Raw genomic sequence first — 23,800 nt, 5'->3', positions numbered from 1 at the left:
CATGATATAATATGAATCCATTTATTATCTCATGAAACCACAGAAATCCTTTGGAACGTTTGCCACTTTGCCACTCTCTGGCCAGTGAAGTCATTTCAGGACAATACTTCTATCCAAAGGTCCTGTATAGCCTCTTTAACTGGTCTTGTTGCGTGATATTGGAGAACAATGATTACATTATGTGGTGTCCTGAGTTTCCAGACAGAACTTTAAAAGCATTATTATATTCAGTGATGTACCTCACTTTGGAATGAAACACATGACATTTACACACCCTAGGTTGATCCTCCTGCTACAGAGTGATGCAGTGATGCAGCGTTAATGTAACGTTAGTGCAAAGTTGGCATATAAATGTATCGTTTGCTCTTAGAATTGTAATATTTAAACTGAAAAACCCCACTGCACTTTGTATACCAGGGTTGGCTGGCCTTCTCTAGTCACTCGTAGGCTCAGTCACTGGTATATTTTTATTTACAAAGCCATTTTGGGTTTACTACCTTTTTATTTGTGCATTTTTATTGTTCAGAAATGTGGTGGGTACTCTCTTCGTTCGCTGGACTTTATCCTGCTAACTGTTCCCAAATGTACCGAACTGAATTCGGTAAAAGGGCTTTGTCCCGATTGGTGTTTTTAAATCACTGATGAAGGATTTTGAGGCTGATTCCCTGACCTGTCAATGTTTTTAATTTGCTGTTTTATACTCTTGTGAATTCAATGGTTTTTACTCGATTACTTGTAGTTTTTCCATGTTGTCTGTCTGTAATTTTTTTGTAATGACTTGGTGCTGCCTATCTTGGCCAGGGCGCTCTTGAAAAATAGATTTTAATCTCAATGAGCCCTTCCTGGTTAAATAAAGGTTAAATAAAAAATATGTATAATAAAATAACTAATGGCTCCTGTAGCAAAAAAGTGAACCCCACTGATATGTTAAACCATATGCTAAAACAATCCAAGGAATCTCATTTACATAACTATTTCAAAGACAGAGAAAATGACTTGCTGTTTAAGAAGGGGGAGGCAGCTAGAACAATTCCCTTTAAAATATAGGTTCCACTGTGTCAGCCCCTATGTCGTCCACTCATGCTCCAACACTTCAGACTTTCCAGCCACAGTTAACAGATATGTCCCACTCATCATCACAGAGGAAGACAAGACAGGAACAGCACATACTGTAGGTACCAGCATATTTACACAATTTTCCACAAATCTCTCCGGCAAATACTCAGAACATTACAGAGGTGTGGAGATAAAAAATGACAAACTAAACTGCTCAGAAACCGGGGGAAATGCTCTAAGACGGCATTGTAAGCATTACTTGAACTGCGACTAGGCTGCAATTTTCAGAGATGTCAAAAACAGTGTTTGCCTGCACTAAACCAAATCATATGAGCCAGAAATATCCCTAGAAGTTGCAGTGCATTGCAATTTTGGATTATGCGGTGAGCATAGTTAATTGGTGAAAGCCGCATTTACTACTACACACGGAATGTGTGGTGAACATCCCTGGAAAAGAGTCATGTGCAGAATAATGAGATATTATATACCTACTCTTTTCCAGCTTTTCCTTAGAGTAAATATAATCATAAAAACATATACAGTACACAGTTATACAGAATATAGATATAGAGTAAATATATTGTTAAAAAGAAACTGTACAGGCTGTGTCTTCCTAAATATATTTTTGGTCATCATCAGCTTAAACCAAGTAGTAGAAGACTTGGAAGAGAATCTGAAAGCCTGCATCAGACCAAGCCATGGCACGCAGTATAAACAAAGTTCCCAGAGAGTATTGAAAACTCAGAGCCTGATTATGAGATAGCAGCTCAAGAACAGAGGAATTCAGATGGGAAGAACACTGTCCAATGCCAGACTAACTGTCGCCATTTGCGTCGGCTAATGAATCAAATCAAAACAGTACCAATGTGTTCCAATTAATGAACACTGTTTTAGTCAGTCGTAGCGAATACTGAGGGAGAAACTACAAACCTCAAGGGCAGAATTTCACAAAAGCATCTCTGAGGCGTATTGTTTTGAACCCTTGGTGTAAATGCAAACCAAAAGAGTAATTTGTTTGTAGACTGTGAGAATGATGTCAGTCAGTGGCAGCAAATAGAGTATCTGGTCATTGTTGGAGTCTAAGCAAGTGCCATAAACATTTTCTTTGCTAAATGCCTTAACCATTTTAATTGATTGTCTTGTCTTGAAACAATTAGGCACTAAACATACAACACAAGAATAGAGCACTTCATACCCTCTATTCAGGGTTTCATAGCCTCTATTCTTGTGTTGTATGTTTAGTGCATTATTTACCATCAACCAAATAAAAAGGAACTGATGCCAAACAGACAATGAAGTGAAATGAGAGAGGGCTTTTTCCCCTAAGGGCAGAGTTGTACATTAGACACAACTACTCCAGTATACTGAGTGCATGGCACCAACCGAGAAGCCTCACGTGCAGGGTCAAATCATTGGCCCTTGGGGTGCCCTAAAAAAATGTACATTCATTAGTGGTTCAAGCAGCAAAGCTGGCTGAAACACTATTATGTTTGTAGGCTTTCATTATTCAGGTTCTCGTTGGATTTACAATGGTGCAGGAAGGGCTCCTAACTGACTGTGCTATTTTTTGTGATTTTACGCATTGTTTGTAACTTATTTTGTACATAATGTTGCTGCTACCGAACTGGACGAAGATTTTTTCTTTAATGAGTCCAACGCGAAGGATATACTGCTTCTCCGAGACAGGCCCAAATCCCTGTCATTCGCGTGAAGAAAATATGGAAATATAGGGGGCAGAGATCAGCATGCCTTGTGACAATTTGTCAGCGAGTGGGTAACCCACCTCTACCATCTGTTCTATTGGCCAACGTGCAATCACTGGAAAATAAACTGGATGATCTCTGTTCGAGACTATCCTACCAACAGGACATTTAAAAACTAATGTCTGCCCCACGAGTGGCAGTTTTTCTAACGTTTATTTTATCTTTCTTTAACTAGGCAAGTCAGTTAAGAACAAGTCGGTTAACTGCCTTGTTCAGGGGCAGAACGACAGATTTTTACCTTGTCAGCTCGGGGATTCAATCTTGCAACCTTTCCGTTACTAGTCCAATGCTATAACCACTAGGCTACCTGCTGCACCGTGGTCGAAGGCACTGCATCGCAGTGCTATCTGTGCCACTAGAGATCCTAGTTCGAGTCCAGGCTCTGTCGCAGCCGGCCACGACCGGGAGACCCATGGGGTGGTGTGCAATTGGCCCAGTGTCGTCCGGGTTAGGGAAGGGTTTGGCTGGCAGGGATGTTCTTGCCCCATCACGCTCTAGCAACTCCTGTGGCGGGACGGGCTCAAAGCACGCTGACACGGTCGCCAGGTGTACGATGTTTCCTCCGACACATTGGTGCGGCTGTGTTCCGGGCTATGCGGGCATTGTGTCAAGAAGCAGCGTGGCTTGGCTGGGTTGTATTTTGGAGGATGCACGGCTCTCGACCTTTGCCTCTCAAGTCCGTACAGGAGTTGCAGCAATGAGACAAAATTGTAACTACCAATTGGATAACACGAAATTGGGGAGAAAAAGGGGTAAAAGTTGTTTTTTTTATATACAAAAAAAATACTAAAAACTGTAATGTCTTATGTTTCACTGAGTCAGGGCTGAAAGATGACATGGATAATATACATTTGGCTGGGTTTTCCGTGCAGCGGCAGGACAGAACAGGGGTGGGGGTGTGTGTCTATTTGTCAATAACAGCTGGTGCGCGATGTGTAATATTAGTCTCGCGTTATTGCTCACGAGGTTAAGTACCTCATGATAAACTGTAGACCACATCAACCAAGAGAGTTTATGTATATTTTTTGTCGTCGTCTATTCACCACCACAAACCGATGCTGGCACTAAGACCGCACTCATGAGGCCATAAGCAAATAAGAAAATGCTCACCCAGAAGCGGCGCTCCTAGTGGCCGGGGACTTTAATGCAGGCAAACTTAAATCCGTTTTACCTCATTTCTACCAGCATGTCACATGTACAACCAGAGGGGAAAAAACTCTAGACCACCTTTACCCCACACACAGAGATGCATACAAGCTCCCCCTCGTCCTCCATTTGGCAAATCTGACCATAGTGCTATCCTCCTGATTCCTGCTTACAAGCAAAAACTAACGCAGGAAGTACCAGTGACTCGCTCAATATGGAAGTGATCAGATGACATGTATGCTACGCTGAAGGATTGTTTTGCTAGCACAGACTGGAATATGTTCAGTGATTCATCCAATGGCATTGAGGAGTATACCACCTAAGTCACCAGCTTCATCAATAAGTGCATCAATGACGTCATCCCCACAGTGACCGCACATACATATCCCAACCAGAAGCCATGGATTACAGTCAGCATTCACACCAAGCTAAAGGCTAGAGCTGCCGCTTTCAAGGAGCGGGACACTAATCCGGATGCTTATAAGAAATCCCGCTATGCCCTCAGACGGACCATCAAACAGGCAAAGTGTCAATACAGGACTAAAATCGAATCCTACTACACCGGCTCTGACGCTTGTCAGATGTGACAGGGCTTGCAAACTATTATGGACTACAAAGGGAAACCCAGACACCAGACGAGCGAAATGCCTTTTATGCTCACTTTGAGGCAAGCAACACTGAAGAATGAATGAGAGCACCAGTTGTTCCGAATAACTGTGTGATCACGCTATCCGTAGCCGATGTGAGCAAGACCTTTAAACAGGTCAACATTCACAAGGCCGCGGGGCCAGACGGATTACCAGGATTGTACTCAGAGCAATTGTTTTACCTTTATTTAACTAGGCAAGTCAGTAAAGAACAAAATCTTATTTACAATGACGGCCTACCCCGGCGACGCTGGGCCAATTGTGTGCTGCCCTTTGGGACTCCCAATCACAGCCGGATGTGATTCAGCCTGGATTCGAACCAGAGACTGTAATGATGCCTCTTGCACTGAGATGCAGTGCCTTAGACCACTGTGCCACTCAGGAGCCCATGCATGGACCAATTGGCAAGTGTCTTCACTGACAGTCTGTAATACCTACATGTTTCTAGCAGACCACCATAGTCCCTGTGCCCAAGAAAGCGAAGGTAACGTGCCTAAATGATTACCGCCCCGTAGCACTCACGTCAGTAGCCATGAAGTGATTTGAAAATCTGGCCATGGCTCAAATCAACACCATCATCCCGGAAACCCTAGACCCACTCCAATTCGCATACCGCCACAACAGATCCACAGATGATGCAATCTCTATTGCACTACACACTGCCCTTTCACAAATGGACAAAAGGAACACCTATGTGAGAATGCTGTTCATTGACTACAGTTCAGCATTCAACACCATAGTGCCCACAAAGCTCATCACTAAGCTAAGGACCCTGGGACTAAACACAGACTCCCTCTGCAACTGGATCCTGGAGCTTTAACCTCCGCACATCGACTTGGTACTGGTACCCCCTGTATATAGCCTTGTTATTGTTATTTTTTACTTTTTATTTTAAAAAATTACTTTATTTTATTTAGTAAATATAACTCTATTTCTTGAACTGTATTGTTGGTTAATGGCTCGTAAGTAAGCATTTCACAGTTAAGTCTACACCTGTTGTATTCGGCGCATGTGAGAAATAAAATGTTACTTATTTGGTAAAAATGCTAATTCCCGTGAGATGGTAAGGTTTAGGCGGGTGCAACTTGACATGATGGTAAAGGCCCATGGGCCACACTCCCTAATGTGTGGCCCATGGGCCTTTACCATCATGTCAAGTTGCACCCTCCTAAACCTTACCATCTCACGGGAATTAGCATTTTCACTTCCGACTTCCGGCGCCGACAGAGATGGCCGCCTCGCTTCGCGTTCCTAGGAAACTATGCAGTTTTTTGTTTTTTTACGTGTTATTTCTTACATTAGTACCCCAGGTCATCTTAGGTTTCATTACATACAGTCGAGAAGAACTACTGAATATAAGATCAGCATCAACTCACCATCAGTACGACCAAGAATATGTTTTTCGCGACGCGGATCCTGTGTTCTGCCTTACAAACAGGACAACGGAGTGGATCCTATGCAGCGACCCAAAAAAACGACTCCGAAAGAGAGGGAAACGAGGCGGTCTTCTGGTCAGACTCCGGAGACGGGCACAGCGCGCACCACTCCCTAGCATTCTTCTTGCCAATGTCCAGTCTCTTGACAACAAGGTTGATGAAATCCGAGCAAGGGTAGCATTCCAGAGGGACATCAGAGACTGTAACGTCCTTTGCTTCACTGAAACATGACTGGAGAGACGCTATCCGAAGCGGTGCAGCCAACGGGTTTCTCCACACATCGCGCTGACAGAAACAAACATCTTTCTGGTAAGAAGAGGGGCGGGGGCGTATGCCTCATGGCCAACGTGACATGGTGTGATGAAAGAAACATACAGGAACTCAAATCCTTCTGTTCACCTGATTTAGAATTCCTCACAATCAAATGTAGACCGCATTATCTACCAAGAGAATTCTCTTCGATTATAATCACAGCCGTATATATCCCCCCCCAAGCAGACACATCGATGGCTCTGAACGAACTTTATTTAACTCTCTGCAAACTGGAAACAATTTATCCGGAGGCTGCATTCATTGTAGCTGGGGATTTTAACAAGGCTAATCTGAAAACAAGACTCCCCAAATTTTATCAGCATATCGATTGCGCAACCAGGGGAGGAAAGACCTTGGATCATTGTTACTCTAACTTCCGCGACGCATAAGGCCCTGCCCCGCCCCCCTTTCGGAAAAGCTGACCACGACTCCATTTTGTTGATCCCTGCCTACAGACAGAAACTAAAACAAGAGGCTCCCACGCTGAGGTCTGTCCAACGCTGGTCCGACCAAGCTGACTCCACACTCCAAGACTGCTTCCATCACGTGGTTTGGAGATGTTTCGTATTGCGTCAGATAACAACATTGACGAATACGCTGATTCGGTGTGCGAGTTCATTAGAACTTGCGTTGAAGATGTCGTTCCCATAGCAACGATTAAAACATTCCCTAACCAGAAACCGTGGATTGATGGCAGCATTCGTGTGAAACTGAAAGCGCGAGCCACTGCTTTTAATCAGGGCAAGGTGTCTGGTAACATGACCGAATACAAACAGTGCAGCTATTCCCTCCGCAAGGCTATCAAACAAGCTAAGCGCCAGTACAGAGACAAAGTAGAATCTCAATTCAACGGCTCAGACACAAGAGGCATGTGGCAGGGTCTACAGTCAATCACGGACTACAGGAAGAAATCCAGCCCAGTCACGGACCAGGATGTCTTGCTCCCAGGCAGACTAAATAACTTTTTTGCCCGCTTTGAGGACAATACAGTGCCACTGACACGGCCTGCAACGAAAACATGCGGTCTCTCCTTCACTGCAGCCGAGGTGAGTAAGACATTTAAACGTGTTAACCCTCGCAAGGCTGCAGGCCCAGACGGCATCCCCAGCCGCGCCCTCAGAGCATGCGCAGACCAGCTGGCCGGTGTGTTTACGGACATATTCAATCAATCCCTATACCAGTCTGCTGTTCCCACATGCTTCAAGAGGGCCAACATTGTTCCTGTTCCCAAGAAAGCTAAGGTAACTGAGCTAAACGACTACCGCCCCGTAGCACTCACATCCGTCATCATGAAGTGCTTTGAGAGACTAGTCAAGGACCATATCACCTCCACCCTACCTGACACCCTAGACCCACTCCAATTTGCTTACCGCCCAAATAGGTCCACAGACGATGCAATCTCAACCACACTGCACACTGCCCTAACCCATCTGGACAAGAGGAATACCTATGTGAGAATGCTGTTCATCGACTACAGCTCGGCATTCAACACCATAGTACCCTCCAAGCTCGTCATCAAGCTCGAGACCCTGGGTCTCGACCCCGCCCTGTGCAACTGGGTACTGGACTTCCTGACGGGCCGCCCCCAGGTGGTGAGGGTAGGCAACAACATCTCCTCCCCGCTGATCCTCAACACTGGGGCCCCACAAGGGTGCGTTCTGAGCCCTCTCCTGTACTCCCTGTTCACCCACGACTGCGTGGCCACGCACGCCTCCAACTCAATCATCAAGTTTGCGGACGACACAACAGTGGTAGGCTTGATTACCAACAACGATGAGACGGCCTACAGGGAGGAGGTGAGGGCCCTCGGAGTGTGGTGTCAGGAAAATAACCTCACACTCAACGTCAACAAAACTAAGGAGATGATTGTGGACTTCAGGAAACAGCAGAGGGAACACCCCCCTATCCACATCGATGGAACAGTAGTGGAGAGGGTAGCAAGTTTTAAGTTCCTCGGCATACACATCACAGACAAACTGAATTGGTCCACTCACACAGACAGCATCGTGAAGAAGGCGCAGCAGCGCCTCTTCAACCTAAGGAGGCTGAAGAAATTCGGCTTGTCACCAAAAGCACTCACAAACTTCTACAGATGCACAATCGAGAGCATCCTGGCGGGCTGTATCACCGCCTGGTATGGCAACTGCACCGCCCTCAACCGTAAGGCTCTCCAGAGGGTAGTGAGGTCTGCACAACGCATCACCGGGGGCAAACTACCTGCCCTCCAGGACACCTACACCACCCGATGTCACAGGAAGGCCATGAAGATCATCAAGGACATCAACCACCCGAGCCACTGCCTGTTCACCCCGCTATCATCCAGAAGGCGAGGTCAGTACAGGTGCATCAAAGCTGGGACCGAGAGACTGAAAAACAGCTTCTATCTCAAGGCCATCAGACTGTTAAACAGCCACCACTAACACTGAGTGGCTGCTGCCAACACACTGACACTGACTCAACTCCAGCCACTTTAATAATGGGAATTGATGGGAAATGATGTAAATATATCACTAGCCACTTTAAACAATGCTACCTTATATAAATGTTACTTACCCTACATTATTCATCTCATATGCATACGTATATACTGTACTCTATATCATCGACGGTATCCTTATGTAATACATGTATCACTAGCCACTTTATACTATACTATGACACTTTGTTTACATACTCATCTCATTTGTACATACTGTACTCGATACCATCTACTGTATCTTGCCTATGCTGCTCTGTACCATCACTCATTCATATATCCTTATGTACATATTCTTTATCCCCTTACACTGTGTACAAGACAGTAGTTTTGGAATTGTTAGTTAGATTACTTGTTATTACTGCATTGTCGGAACTAGAAGCACAAGCATTTCGCTACACTCGCACTAACATCTGCTAACCATGTGTATGTGACAAATAAAATTTGATTTGATTTGATTTGATAATGCAATGTCATGCCAATTGGCCAGATGGTGGCACTATAACAAGCAATTGAAACTGCAAAATTTGAAAGGTTGGTACTAGGGTTGCACATTTTGGGGAATATTCAGAGGTGGAAACTTTCCGTGGGAATTAACGGGAATATATGGGAATTAACGGAAAATATATGCAAATTAATATTAATACCATTTAAATGTAGATGTTTTTTGCATTGGATATATTTACCATATCATATGGAGACAGAAACATAAACATATTACCTTATCAAAAGTAGACATAATTGCCAATGATTAAATCCTTCCAATAGAAATAAAAAAAACAATTTAGTTATGAATTGAACTTTAATTAAATGAGTTGACTATTCACATGGGATTATTTCACTGAACAACAAAAGAAAGGGAATATTGAATGATCCCCAATGACCCATCGCATCTCCCAAAAATGTTTTCAACATACATCTGTAAAATTATAGTCCAGAAACTAAAGCTTTGGTTGTCCTCCTCTCAGGCTTCCATGTCTTCTCCCTGAACCTCCTCAATGTCCACCTCTTAAACATCAGACTCTGAGGCCTCATCTTCAATTACTTTCCAAACTTGTTGATAATGTCTCGTTGTCAGGCTCAAGAAGCCTCAAAATTGGATGGCCACCATTTTTTTCGACCCTTGAATTGATCAGCCTGTTGCGTGCTTTGGTGTGTGTGTTCCCAAACAAGGACCAGTTGCGCTCTGAGGCGGCTGATGTGGGTGGGATTTGGAGGATAATGGAGAGGCAACAGGAGAAAGAGCCTCAGATCCACAAAGTTCATTCCACCAGGTGGCTGATGAGATGTTGACATGACTGCCCTATTGCATCTCCATCCCAAAGCCCTTGCTTGGATGTGTACTTTGCCAGACTGCCAAGAGCCTTGCCCTCATCCTGGCCAAGGTGGCGAGACACGGTAGTGATGACACCATAAGCCTTGTGGATCTCTGCACCAGACAGGATGCTCTTGCCAGCATACTTGGGGTCCAATATGTACGCTACGGCATGTAGGGCTTCAGGCAGAAGTCTTCATGATTTTTTACCTATTTCACAACTGCAGTTTCCTCTGCTTGGAGCAACAGTGAAGTGGGCAGGGCAGTACGGATTTATTCGCTTATATCTACAAGCAGAGTCTGAACATCAGACAGGATGGAATTGTCTCCCTCAATCCGTGCAATGGCTACTGCTATAGGTTTCAGGAGTTTCAGGCTGCTTACCACTCTCTCCCAAAATACATCATCCAGGAGGATCCTCTTGATGGGGCTGTCCATATCGGCAGACTGTGATATGGCCATTTCTTGGAGAATCGTTCCCCTCCAGGAGACTGTCAAACATGATGACAACACCACCCCAACGGGTGTTGCTGGGCAGCTTCAATGTAGTGCTCTTATTTTTCTCACTTTGCTTGGTGAGGTAGGTTGCTACTATAACTTGATGACCCTTCACATACCTAACCATTTCCTTGGCTCTCTTGTATACTGTATCCATTGTTTTCAGCCCATGATGTGCTTGAAGAGCAGATTCAATGCATGAGCAGCACAGCCAATAGAGGGAAGGACTCACATTACCTGTGAGCATCAGAGGTGAACCAGTTGCATACACAGCTCAAGCAAGACATTCATCAGCATTTCTCTGACTACGTTCCTCCATTGAGTCAAAAAAACATCTGATTCCAGGAGGACCATGAGCTGTTGCTATCAATCAGTCATCTGATTCATCATTTTCACCTCGAATAGAAGTAGAGGGACTTTTGTCAGAGGTTGCTTGTCGTGAGCGCTGGGGGAATTTTATGCACTTGGCCAGATGATTCTGCAGCTTTGTTGCATTCTTCACATATGATTTGGCACAGTATTTACACATTTACACCACTTTTTCTTCTCCATTAGCTGCAGTGAAATGTCTCCACACATCAGATAGTGCCCGTGGCATTTTCCTGTAAAGATTAGAAAAAAAATATTTTAAAAATATAATACAATTCCATGTACAGATAAATAGTTAAGCAGTTAGGTTAAACAACTCCTTTGTAAGATACATTTTTTAAATGACACTTGTATGGAAACAGGTGAATTAACAATCCTCGGTTAGCAGTCTCAAGCAAGCTAAAACCCACATGGTAGCAAAACATGGTAACAAGTTAGAGATTATTTAAACACACTTTGCTGTAGGCTATTATTTACTAATTAACAAAAAATAATGTATGTCATATAAAATATATTCACCCCACCCAGTATTGTAATCAAAACTTACCAGAAAGCACGTAGTCCTTAGTTCATACAGTGTAGTAGTGTGGGCTCAATAGCATCTCATTAGTGTGCAAGATCTTGAGAATCAGCTGTACATGTGATGGAAGAATGCACTGTGCATGCAGAGGGTTGCAATTCCATTGAAATGGGGATAGTTAAACCAAAATATGCCACAAGACCTAGAATTGCCTTATGTGTATCCCACAAAAAAAAGGTTCACTGTTATAAGCAATTTTGATGAATTTAAGCAAAATTCCCCATATTCCAGGGCTTTACTTCCCATGGAAAATTTCAGCAAAATTTACCAGAAAGTTTCCGACCCTTTCCAACCCTAGTGTCGGTACATAGGTCCCTCTCCTCACAAGGAACAAATGAGCCTCAAGAATCCATAAGGTCCGCAATGATGGATTTTCTGCCATTTGTAATTCTTTGTTAAAACACTACTCCTCTGGCAGCGAATGACCGATTTGCGTGAAACATGACATATAGAATGTATGGACCAAGGTCTCTCAACCCAATATTTTCCAGGCTAGCATCTCAAACAACATGGCCGCTACTGACCAATAAATATTAATGTGGGCGTGGTCTGGCACATAAATGCATATAAATCACACACAGATATTTGTATTGTAACAAAACTTGATAAACTTGATGTTCCAATCACTGTCTATACTCAACGTATGCAAGCACATTCAGGTCAACCACACAGTGGCGCTATAACGGGCACATGTTGATATCTCTTGATCTGTTTGACTTCGAGTGATAAATTTTGCACACATGCTCAGGGATATGAGTCCAGCTAATCTGTACTGTATGGTTCAGTTTGGCCACATGGCGGCGCCATTTGACAGGAAAAACACTAATGCAAGCTCATTGGCTCATAGCAGACATATTGTTTGAGGTAGAGTCCTGGAAAAACGTGTGTTTAAAGATATCGGTACATAGATGCTATATACCAAATTTGGTGTGAATCGGTCTAGCAGTTGTGGAGAAGATGTTTAAAGTCGTCAACATCATTAAAATTGGTCCAAAAACCAACAGAAGCATATTGCATGATCTTTCGATGTTGAGTTCTGATATTTGGCAAGCGTGGTAAGGAGTACAGTTCATCCTAGGGAAATGTGTCAAATTTCTCCTGGTGGTGGCGCTATGGGGCCAAAGTGTGAGCCCTGGCATGGCTGTTTGCAGCTATATTTATCTTTATTTTGGGAGTGCACAGCACGCACCGCCAGGTATGACTGGAATCAAATCCCTGCTGAAGGGTTGTATGTTTGGCAAAATGCCAATGTGTAGAAAGCAAGTCTGAAAAACAGCACCTCGTGACTGAGTTTCATCATCCCAGATGTTATTCGGTACATTGTTGCCTTTTGCTCTTTCACTCCTCAGTGATATCTCTCACACACTGTAGCTACTGTGGTTCATCCCACCATAGAATATCTAGTAAATGTCAGTTGATGCTGACCCAGCTTTGTTCCCCTTCTGCATTGTCATTCTCCTAAGCATCTAAGTGAATATCCGACTGCTTGACTATTTCAGTCCATTCACAGCGTCCAGTGATTCCAACATGCTCTCAGGAATCCCCTTCTCCCCCTCCCTGGACCAAAACACTAGTCAGTGACAGAGGTGGCAGATATGATGAATCTCCTAGTGTATGTCCCTTTAAGTCAGCCAGGAAATGTAGTGGGGTCAATACTTGAGTGAGGGAGATAGAGAGAGAAAGAGGAAGAGGTTATTAATAACTTGCTCTGTCATGGCCGAGCAGTCACGGGCTGTCTAATGTAAAAGAGCTTGTGGCTTCTCTCACAGCTTCTAGGCATTCTCTCCCCCTCTTTCTTTCTCTCTCTGCTGACAAAGGGAGCCTCGAGGCATTCCTACTGCCATGTGTGTGTGCGCATGCGTAATGTCTGTGACCATTCAGCATGCAAGTCACAACAGACTCCCTATGACATCTGACTTCAATGTCTAGGAGGTAATACAGATTTGAGACTGGGACTTAAAAGTGTGAGATGTAAAATAATACTATTGTGAATAACTATGATAATAATCACTGGGATGCATATTTACTATTTTACTGAACAATGATGTGGGTTGTGATCCTGATCACATAGAAATTATGCAATTGATATAAGTTTGAAAAGTTAACAATGTATTTACTCTCTATAATGGTGACATGAGGACAACTGTAAATGCTTCCTTACATGGTGGGTCTGTCTGAGTCTGTGAGTCTCTCCAAGTTAGGACCCAGCTGACATAACAGTTGTATACTGTGCTGCAGTAATTTGGTCACATCAAGAACAGTCAATCCATTCAGCTCAAAACATAAAATTGAGCGTGATCCATATGACACACAGTCTCTCTCTCTCAAGGTCACGTAATTTCAGTTTCTTCCAGACTTAAAAACGTTTTCTGTTGGCTATCATATCTGTGTAGGTGAAGTGTATATCTCATCTCATCAATACCATCAGCATTTATAAGAATTCCAGAATTCCAGCTTGTGCACCAAACTCCAACCCAGACCAAGAGCAACATTCATGATTACAGTAGCCTATGACATGACCTATTGAGACAGCCCGGTTTCATAGAGTAGACGTTACATAGTATATAAAAATCTGGGGCACTCAAATTAATATGATATGTTATGTTTTGTATTGTTACATAAGACAACCTGGACTCAGGGATAGACGCGATACAGTAAAAACAAATCCGAGACACTGAAATTAGTATAATATGTTACGTTTTGTATAGTATGTATTAACTTGTGGATCCATTTAGTATGATATGTTACAAATTCCAATTTGTACAATATATTACACATTTGCAATACGTATAATAAGTTACGAATTCCAATTTGTTGTGGCTAAAGTTAGCTAGAGGGCTAACGTTAGCTAAGCAAGAGGATAGGCATTAAGGTTAGGGTTAAGGTTAGGGTTAGGTGTTAAGTTAATGGGTTAATGTTAGGGGAAGGGTTAGTTAACATGCTAAGTGGTTGCAAAGTAGCTAAAAAGTAGTTGCAAATTAGCTAAAAAGTAGTAAGTAGTTGAAAAGTTGTTTGTTAGCTAAAATTGTCTGCGATGAGATTCGAACACGCAACATTCGGGTTACTTGTTTTAATGGTGTTGGTTGTTTGTCTTGATTTTCTAGTGTTGATTTTAGTTTTTTTAACAACAGTTAATGGTCACATGAAATTACTTATGGGCTACTTGTAAAACCCATACAGCGCTGTGAAGCGCAGAGCTAGAGATATGACGTCATGTAATAGCATGTACGGTCACTAACTTCCAATTTAGGTGTTTATTAGTGCCCAAATCTTCCAATTTCAACAAGTATACATACGTGTAAGACTGTAAAGGGCTACCATATCATACTAATTTGAGTGGCCCAAATTGCCCAGATTGGCAATTACATCTAATTCTATGAGGCCAGGCTGTTACTTAAGGTAAAAACAAAAAGGTAGGTGGATGGTCGTATAACGTGAACACAGCCTGAATCTCATCACGGACAACTTCAGCATTTTGCAAGTATTTACTACTTTTTAGCTACTTAGCATGTTAGCTAACCCTTCCCCTAACCCCAATCTTAACCCTTTAACTTAACTCCTAACCTTAACACTAACCCCTAGCCTAGCTAACAGTAACCACTTAGCTAACATTAGCATTACCCACCTAGCTAACGTTAGCCACAACAAATTGGAATTCATAACATATCATACAGTGCCTTCAAAAGGTATTCATACCCCTTGACTTATTCCACATTTTGTTGTGTTGCAGTCTGAAATCAAAATGGATTAAATATATTTTTCCTCGCCCATCTACACACAATACCCCATAATGACGAAGTGAAAACATGTTATTCGAAATTTTTGCAAATGTATTGAAAATAAAATATAGAAATATCTCATTTACATAATTATTCCACACCCCTCAGTCAACACGTTAGAATCACCTTTTGGCAGGGATTATAGCGGTGTCTTTCTGGGTAAGTCTCTAAGAGCTTTACACACCTGGATTGTACAATAATAGTACATTATTCTTTTTCAAATTCTTCAAGCTCCGTCAAGTTGGTTGTTGATCATTGCTAGCCAGCCATTTTCAAGTCTTGTCATAGATTCTCAAGCTGATTTAAGTAAAAACTGTAACTAGGCCACTCATTAACATTCAATGTCATCTTGGTAAGCAACTCCAGTATATGGCAGTATACTCCAGTATTTGGCCTTGTATTTTAGGTTATTGTCCAGCTGAAACGTGAATTTTCCTCCCATTGTCTGCTGAAAATTTGACCTGTGCTTAGCTCTATTCCGTTTATTTTTATCCTAAAAAACTCCCTAGTCATTGCCAATGACAAGCATACCCATAACATGATGCATCCACCACCATGCTTTAAAATATGAAGAGTGGTACTCAGTGATGTGTTGGATTTTCCCCAAACATAACACTTTGTATTCGGGAAAAAAAGTTAATTTCTTTGCCTAATTTTTGATCAGTTTAACATTAGTGTGTTATTGCAAACAGGATGCATGTTTTGGAATATTTTTATTCTGTAAACGCTTCCTTCTTTTCACTCATGTAGGTTAGTACTGTGGAGTAACTATAATGTTGGTGATCCATCCTCAGTTCACAGCCATTAAACTCTGTAACTGTTTTAAAGTCACCACCATGAAATCCCTGAGTGGTTTCCTTCCTCTCCGAATGCCTGTATCTTTATAGTAACTGGGTATATTGAAACACAATCAAACGTGTAATTATTATCTTCATCATGCTCAAAGGGATTTTCAATGTCTACATTTTTTTTACTACCAATAGGTACCCATCTTTTGTGGATGAACCTGTGTTTGAAGTTCACTGCTCGACTGAGAGACCTTACATATAAATTGTATGTGTGGGGTACAGAGATGAGGTAGTCATTCAAAAATCCTCAAGACTATTATTGCACACAGAGTGAGTCCATGCAATTTATTATGTGACTTGTTAAGTGGTACATTTTTACTCCTAAACATATTTTTCTCCTAAACTTTGCCATAACAAAGGGATTGACTACTTATTGACTAGACATTTCAGCTTTTCATTTTTTATTAAATTTGTAAAAATGTCTAAAAGCATATTTCTACTGACATTATGGTGCAATTTGTGTAGGCCAGTAATAGAAAATCCAAATTTAATCCATTTAAAATTCAGTAATACATCATACGAATTGTAATTCGCAACACATCATATGAATTGTAATTCGTAACACATCATACGAAATGGATCCAAAAATGATATATACCCTACCAACGTAACATATCATACTAACTTGAGTATCCTGGGTTTTAGTTTTGTATAATACGTCTACCCCTACCCCTGAGTACAGGTTGCGTGAGGGTTTCTGGTCATGAGGAAAAGTAGGCAACTGCCAGCCAATTGCGCATGGTGAGAAAAAGAATGGGGATCAATACTTTGCCTTCAAAGGTGAAATACGACAGTGCGTCAGAAAACATTATTTTTAACAATGCAAATTGTCATTTTAACACATGCTAAAACTATACCCAAAGAGCTAGTGTTCATCTCTACGAGTGACTCGGATAAAGTACACAGTAGCCTACTTACGCCCTGGCTTTGGGGAAACCCATCGATAAGAGGACGTCCAAATTCGATCCATATTTCACAGTGCCCGATACTTTCGGCCGAAGGCTTCGCGGGATGATTTTGCTGAAGAGATCCTCTTTTGCAGCCATGATTCAGGATTCCATTGGTTTCAGACTAGATCCAGTCTACGATACTGTAGCGAGTGGCGGGGAAAGATATCTAATAGTCTACAACCGATCATTTTTGTGAGCAAGTGCGGTCGCTCCCTCCCCGCCCCCAGAAACTCAAATTATGTCTGCTGCTGCGATTTGAATTTAAAAAGGAAAGATACGTGCAGAGCGCACGGGATTTATTATGAATTTTCGCCTCTTCTCTGTATGGGACCCATTGCGGTATGCTAAATTATAGTAGCCGAATAATAATAGGTATACTAGCATAATAATAGACTATTCAGTACAGCTTGAGCCAAAAATAAAAGAGAATTGTAGATAGTGAGCAATATGTAATACAGAGTAACGTTAGACCCAGTCTAATATGGAACAATAAATAAATAAGTGAAATTAGGCTACTAATAAACTGCATTTGCCTAATAAATGAATAACCCATATTTATTCAATGTTCATAAAAAGACAATGCGTTACATTTATAAAATGACTCACAAACCATTACCTGGCACATTAATTTCACAACTGTCTCATCATATACCATTCATACAGGATATCATGGGCTACAAATCTGCCCACGTGAATAGAAAAATATAATGCTGTGTTATCTTAGCCCCAGATTTTATATTTGATTGATTATAATGACGTCCATTGTAGATCATTTAAAATCATACTTGGCTGTTGGTTGCAATGGTACCAGATGGGTTATATGGTACAATCACACAGAACGCTTTCCTCATCTCCACCTAGTGTCAAAGCAAAGACATGCACAACATTACTACTGTATGGGTAACACTGGATTTGGATAGTCCTCTATAATAGAGCCTACAGATGGACCCGTTTATAGATGCTCAAGTACTATCAACAAACTTTAGCTCTAACCGTAGGAAGCTGTGGTGTTTCAAGTTAAGTCAAGTATTATAACAGAGTTGCAGTTGATAGTTTGAGCATCAATTAACCATTTATGCGGGACTATCAAAATAAAGTGACCAAAGTATGACAAACAATTCAGCTCTTTTACATTGATTTCACTGCGTACACAGTATAGAGTTTTGTTTAAGATGTGAAAGTATAAGTCTTATCAGTCTTCCTTGATCCAGATACAAGCCCACCACAGCACCACCACTGCTGGGCAGTTTCGCAGCTGAACCAGACTGCATTGACAAGCAATGTAAGCAAACACAACGAATGATAAATAAAAAAGTACAAAGAAACATAGTAGGAAAATATCTTGAAAATTGTAACTCTATACTGTGCCTGTCTTGCCATTTGCACCATCTTGAGATTACCTGGTCCCAATCAGTCTTCTGTGTACACAGACCAATAGGACAGAGATCGTTCCAGTATTAGTGGTTTCCTGTGTGAAAATTGCCCTTACATCTTATTATGTAAACTCATGTGAACCCCTGCAGGGGAGTCAAACAGTCAAATATCATACATGTTGATGACAATCAACTCTTTAGGACCATGAGTTTTTCCTGATCAGGTCATATGGTCAGGAAAATCTTTCTGGCTCTATAACATTTGGCGACCATGTTTTATCTTTCCAAGGTCACAGATATAAAAGGCTAATTCATGGGAGCAAAGAGATGAACTTCCTCAAATCAATGACAGACTCAACGGATGTCACGCTTATCTTTATCGTCACAGCTCTAAGTTCTCACCCATCAACTGTGCCAGCCTGCTCCAGTCCATTCCCTGCAGTGCAACCCTGGGGAGGACAAGGGAACCCAAACGTTACATTACCAGGTAATGCTCACTTAAAGATGCACTCTCAAACGTTTGTATAACTCAGCCAGTAGTTTTGAGTGGTGCTTACGAGCCAAAAGTGGTCCCTGTTTTTTTTGTGTACTCTGTCATCAAAATGTGTACTACATCATCCATTTCATATATGTTACATCCTGCAAATACATATATACTTTTTAAACATTACAAATTTGTTGTGCTTAAGATCCTAGATTGGATCTTTAAGCAATATCACAGAGACAGGCAATAACTCTGTGGGGGAGGATGTAGACAGAGGTTAGAGGGGTAGACCAGTACCGGATGGCTGCTGGTTCAAATTCAATAACTACCATCCACTGATGTTGTGCCTTTGCTATCGCACCAGGGGCACTATTGCCACTGAACCTGTGCGCCTCCAAACATCTCACACAAATCTGTCTTGATCTGTGAGCTCAGCAAAAGACTTCATGGCCTCAACCACTTCTGCTTCTCCTGAAAAAAAGTGGAGGACAGAGGGCCTAAATACGAATAGAGAACAAACGTATCCCTTTTCATTATCATCTGATTCGTCTAGCCTACCGTTTAACATCGACGAAGTGATAATTCCATCAGTACAGGAAGAAAAACTGAAATTCCCAATGGAATTGAACTCGACCTTGGTGAACATTGCTGCCTGCCAACTGAGCTTACCGTGTGTGTGTGTGTGTGTGTTTTACAGTTGAGCCAGCGCTGTCAGACAAGCTAACCAGAACGGTGGCAGGTTGCTCATGTCCATAGGAGTGTAATCCCCTGTGTACAGTCAACACAACTCAGTTACATAATGTATACATAAATGTTCAGCTCTAGATATATGTAAGAGGATGCACAAAGATATCCACAAGTGCCTTTAAAAACACACATGCACAATCTCCCATAAGCCTAAAGAAATGAATTACCTTTCAAAAATCATTAATCAATCATTAGACCACACAGGAGGCGGGGGGGAGGGGGCGAGTGTCTGCGGGGTGTTCTCTCCACCCTTGTATTTGACTTTTGAATTAAGGTAATCTGGTTGTCTAGGTATAAATTGAAAGTAAAAAACAAAAACTTGCAGACACTCAGCCCTCCATGGAATGAGTTTGACTCCCCTGCAGGGGTTCACAGTTGTCAAGCGTAGACTGGTAACTTTTATTATTTATTTGGCACACGGAAACTAGAGGCCATGAATGACTTGATCCAAAATAAATGCATCGATTGGCCTATAGGTGGCACTATTATAAGCAGTCTAACTTAAACCCTCATATCCGTTGCCCGGTTTGACATAAAGACGTGAAACTTTGTATGTCGGTGTCTTTCCTTATGTTGAACAAATTTGCTTCAATGTTCATCTCTTCTCTTAGTTTGAGAAAATATAAAGGATTGGTTAAGAGATGGATGAGTTATTGATAAATCAGAAAATATTTTTTTATGGGTCCATTTAAATCGTTCATAAATCCACTCCACAATGGCCTATCAACTTGCAACATTGTAGGGTCATCAAAGCCATTACCATGATGTACCATGTTAAGTTTGCATTGATATCTTAAAAAATAATGAAGCTATTAGCACTTTCTTGACTTTGTAACGAATTCGAATGCATAAAATCGTAATAAAAAATCTTCTCATAGACAAAGTCAGATTCACTCCAAATTTGCTCTTTGGACTTACAATCGTCCATAAAGAGTTTGAGAAATATATGGCAACGGTATATGCATATTAGCACATATGCTAATATGCTACAATACGCAAGATATACTTCAAAAAATCTTCTTCTAGTGAACCATAGGACCAAATGACACCAAATGTGAAATTTAGGCCCATGGTTCATGTCTTAACTAGTTTGAGAAAAGCTAAGGTATTGGTCAAAAGATGGCTAAGCTACTGACAAATTAAAAATCGGATTTTATGCGTCAACATGTCCTATCAACTTCAAACTTGTCGTCACTAGCATGGATGTCCTTAAAATGAACCACACTGAATTTGCTATTGATATCTCAACATATCAGTCTTTTATAGTTTTGAGAGAATAAATAGTTGCATTCAAATATGGCCGCACTGTACCTATAGATGACCGTTAGCACATATACTAATGCTAAAAAAAATAGTTTAAAAATATTTTTCTTGTGAACCATACGTCAGATTGACTCCAGATTTGATATAAAACGAATTGAACTAGCCTCTAATGAATTTGAGAATGATTAGTTGCTGCATTCAGTCGGCCACGCCACACCACTAGACATTTGGAATGTAAACCTTAAGAACATTTCCTCAGAAGCTGTGTGAATATAAAGTCACGGCCACCTTAGATTGCTGCACCAGACTAGTTGGTGGCACTATAGATGTCATTGGCACCGGTACTAGATACAGTTGAAGTCGGAAGTTTACATACACCTTAGCCAAATACATTTAAACTCCTGACATGTAATCCTAGTAAAAATTCCCTGTCTTAGGTCAGTTTGGATCACCACTTTATTTTAAGAATGTGAAATGTCAAAATAATAGTAGAGAGAATGATTTATTCAGCTTTTATTTCTTTCATCACATTCCCAGTGGGTCAGAAGTTTACATACACTCAATTAGTATTTGGTAGCATTGCCTTTAAATTGTTTAACTTGGGTCAAACGTTCGGCTAGCCTTCCACAAGCTTTCCACAATAAGTTGGGTGAATTTGGCCCATTCCTCCTGACAGAGCTGGTGTAACTGAGTCAGGTTTCCAGGCCTCCTTGCTCGCACATGCTTTTTCAGTTCTGCCAACAAATCGTCTATAGGATTGAGGTCTGGGCTTTGTGATGGCCACTCCAATACCTTGACTTTGCTGTCCTTATGCTATTCTGCCACAACTTTGGAAGTATGCTTGGGGTCATTGTCCATTTGGAAGACCCATTTGCGACCAAGCTTTCACTTCCTGACTGATGTCTTGAGGTGTTGCTTCAATATATCAACATCATTTTCCGTCCTCATGATGCCATCTAATTTGTGAAGTGCACCAGTCCCTCCTGCAGCAAAGCACCTCCACAACATGATGCTAACACACCTGTGCTTCACGGTTGGGATGGTGTTCTTCGGCTCCCTCCCCCTTTTTTCTCCAAACATAACAATGGTCATTATGGCCAAACAGTTCTATTTTTGTTTCATCAGACCAGACGGCATTTCTCCAAAAAGTACGATCTTTGTCCCCATGTGCAGTTACAAACAGTAGTATGGCCTTTTTATGCAGGTTTTGGAGCAGTGGCTTCTTCTTGGCTGAGCGGCCTTTCACGTTATGTCGATATAGAACTTGTTTTATTGTGGGTATATATACTTTTGTACCTGTTTCCTCCAGCATCTTCACATGGTCCTTTGCTGTTGTTCTGGGATTGATTTGCACTTTTCGTACCACAGTATGTTCATCTCTAGGAGACGGAACGTGTCTCCTTCCTGAGCGGTAGGCCGGCGCGTGGTCCCATAGTCTTTATACTTGTGTACTATTGTTTGTACAAAGGTACCTTCAGGCATTTGGAAACTGCTCCCAAGGATGAACCAGAATCTTGGCTGATTTCTTTTAATTTTCCCATGATATCAAGCAAAGAGGCACTGAGTTTGAAGGTAGGCCTTGAAATACATCCACAGGTACATCTCCAATTGACTCAAATTATGTCAATTAGCCTATCAGAAGCTTCTAAAGCCATGACATCATTTTCTGGAATTTTCCAAGCTGTTTAAAGGCACAGTCAACTTAGTGTACAGTGGGGCAAAAAGTATTTAGTCAGCCACCAATAGTACAAGTTCTCCCACTTAAAAAGATGAGAGAGGCCTGTAATTTTCATCATAGGTACACTTCAACTATGACAGACAAAATGAGAAAAAAAATCCAGAAAATCACATTGTAGGATTTTTAATGAATTTATTTGCAAATTATGGTGGAAAATAAGTATTTGTTCAATAACAAAAGTGTATCTCAATACTTTGTTATATACCCTTTGTTGGCAATGACAGAGGTCAAACCTTTTCTGTAAGTCTTCACAAGGTATTCACACACTGTTGCTGGTATTTTGGCCCATTCCTCCATGCAGATCTCCTCTAGAGGAATGATATGTTGGGGCTGTTGCTGGGCAACACGGACTTTCAACTCCCTCCAAAGATTTTCTATAGGGTTGAGATCTGGAGACTGGCTAGGCCACTCCAGGACCTTGAAATGCTTCTTACGAAGCCACTCCTTCGTTGCCCGGATGGTGTGTTTGGGATCATTGTCATGCTGAAAGACCCAGCCACGTTTCATCTTCAATGCCCTTGCTGATGGTAGGCTTTGTTACTTTGGTCCCAGCTCTCTGCAGGTAATTCACTAGGTGTGGTTCTGGGATTTTTGCTCACCGTTCTTGTGATCATTTTGACCCCACGGGGTGAGATCTTGCGTGGAGCCCCAGATCGAGGGAGATTATCAATGGTCTTGTATGTCTTCCATTTCCTAATAATTGCTCCCACAGTTGATTTCTTCAAACCAAGCTGCTTATCTATTGCAGATTCAGTCTTCCCAGCCTGGTGCAGGTCTACAATTTTGTTTCTGGTGTCCTTTGACAGCTCTTTGGTCTTGGCCATAGTGGAGTTTGGAGTGTGACTGTTTGAGGTTGTGGACAGGTGCCTTTTATACTGATAACAAGTTCAAAGAGGTTCCATTAATACAGGTAACGAGTGGAGGACAGAGGAGCCTCTTAAAGAAGAAGTTACAGGTCTGTGAGAGCCAGAAATCTTGCTTGTTTGTAGGTGACCAAATACTTATTTTCCACCATAATTT

At 41.7% G+C, this 23,800-nt stretch overlaps 1 protein-coding gene across 1 annotated transcript in view; it reads right to left on the bottom strand.

Annotated features, from left to right (window-relative positions):
• The window catches only part of LOC110507163 (ubiquitin-associated and SH3 domain-containing protein B), a 47,457-nt gene extending 29,862 nt beyond the window's left edge, over window positions 1-17,595 (bottom strand). Inside the window, exon 1 of the mRNA XM_021587038.3 lies at window positions 17,144-17,595. Within this exon, the coding sequence (XP_021442713.3) occupies window positions 17,144-17,271 (128 nt within the window). The 5' untranslated portion in view covers window positions 17,272-17,595. The remainder of the gene's footprint in view (window positions 1-17,143) is intronic.
• Window positions 17,596-23,800: the final 6,205 nt, after the last annotated feature.

This window comes from Oncorhynchus mykiss, chromosome 27 (genome assembly GCF_057628025.1).
Source record: "Oncorhynchus mykiss isolate SJ-2025 chromosome 27, ASM5762802v1, whole genome shotgun sequence".
Lineage (NCBI taxonomy): Eukaryota > Metazoa > Chordata > Actinopteri > Salmoniformes > Salmonidae > Oncorhynchus > Oncorhynchus mykiss.
This window is presented reverse-complemented; position numbering and strand designations above follow the sequence as displayed.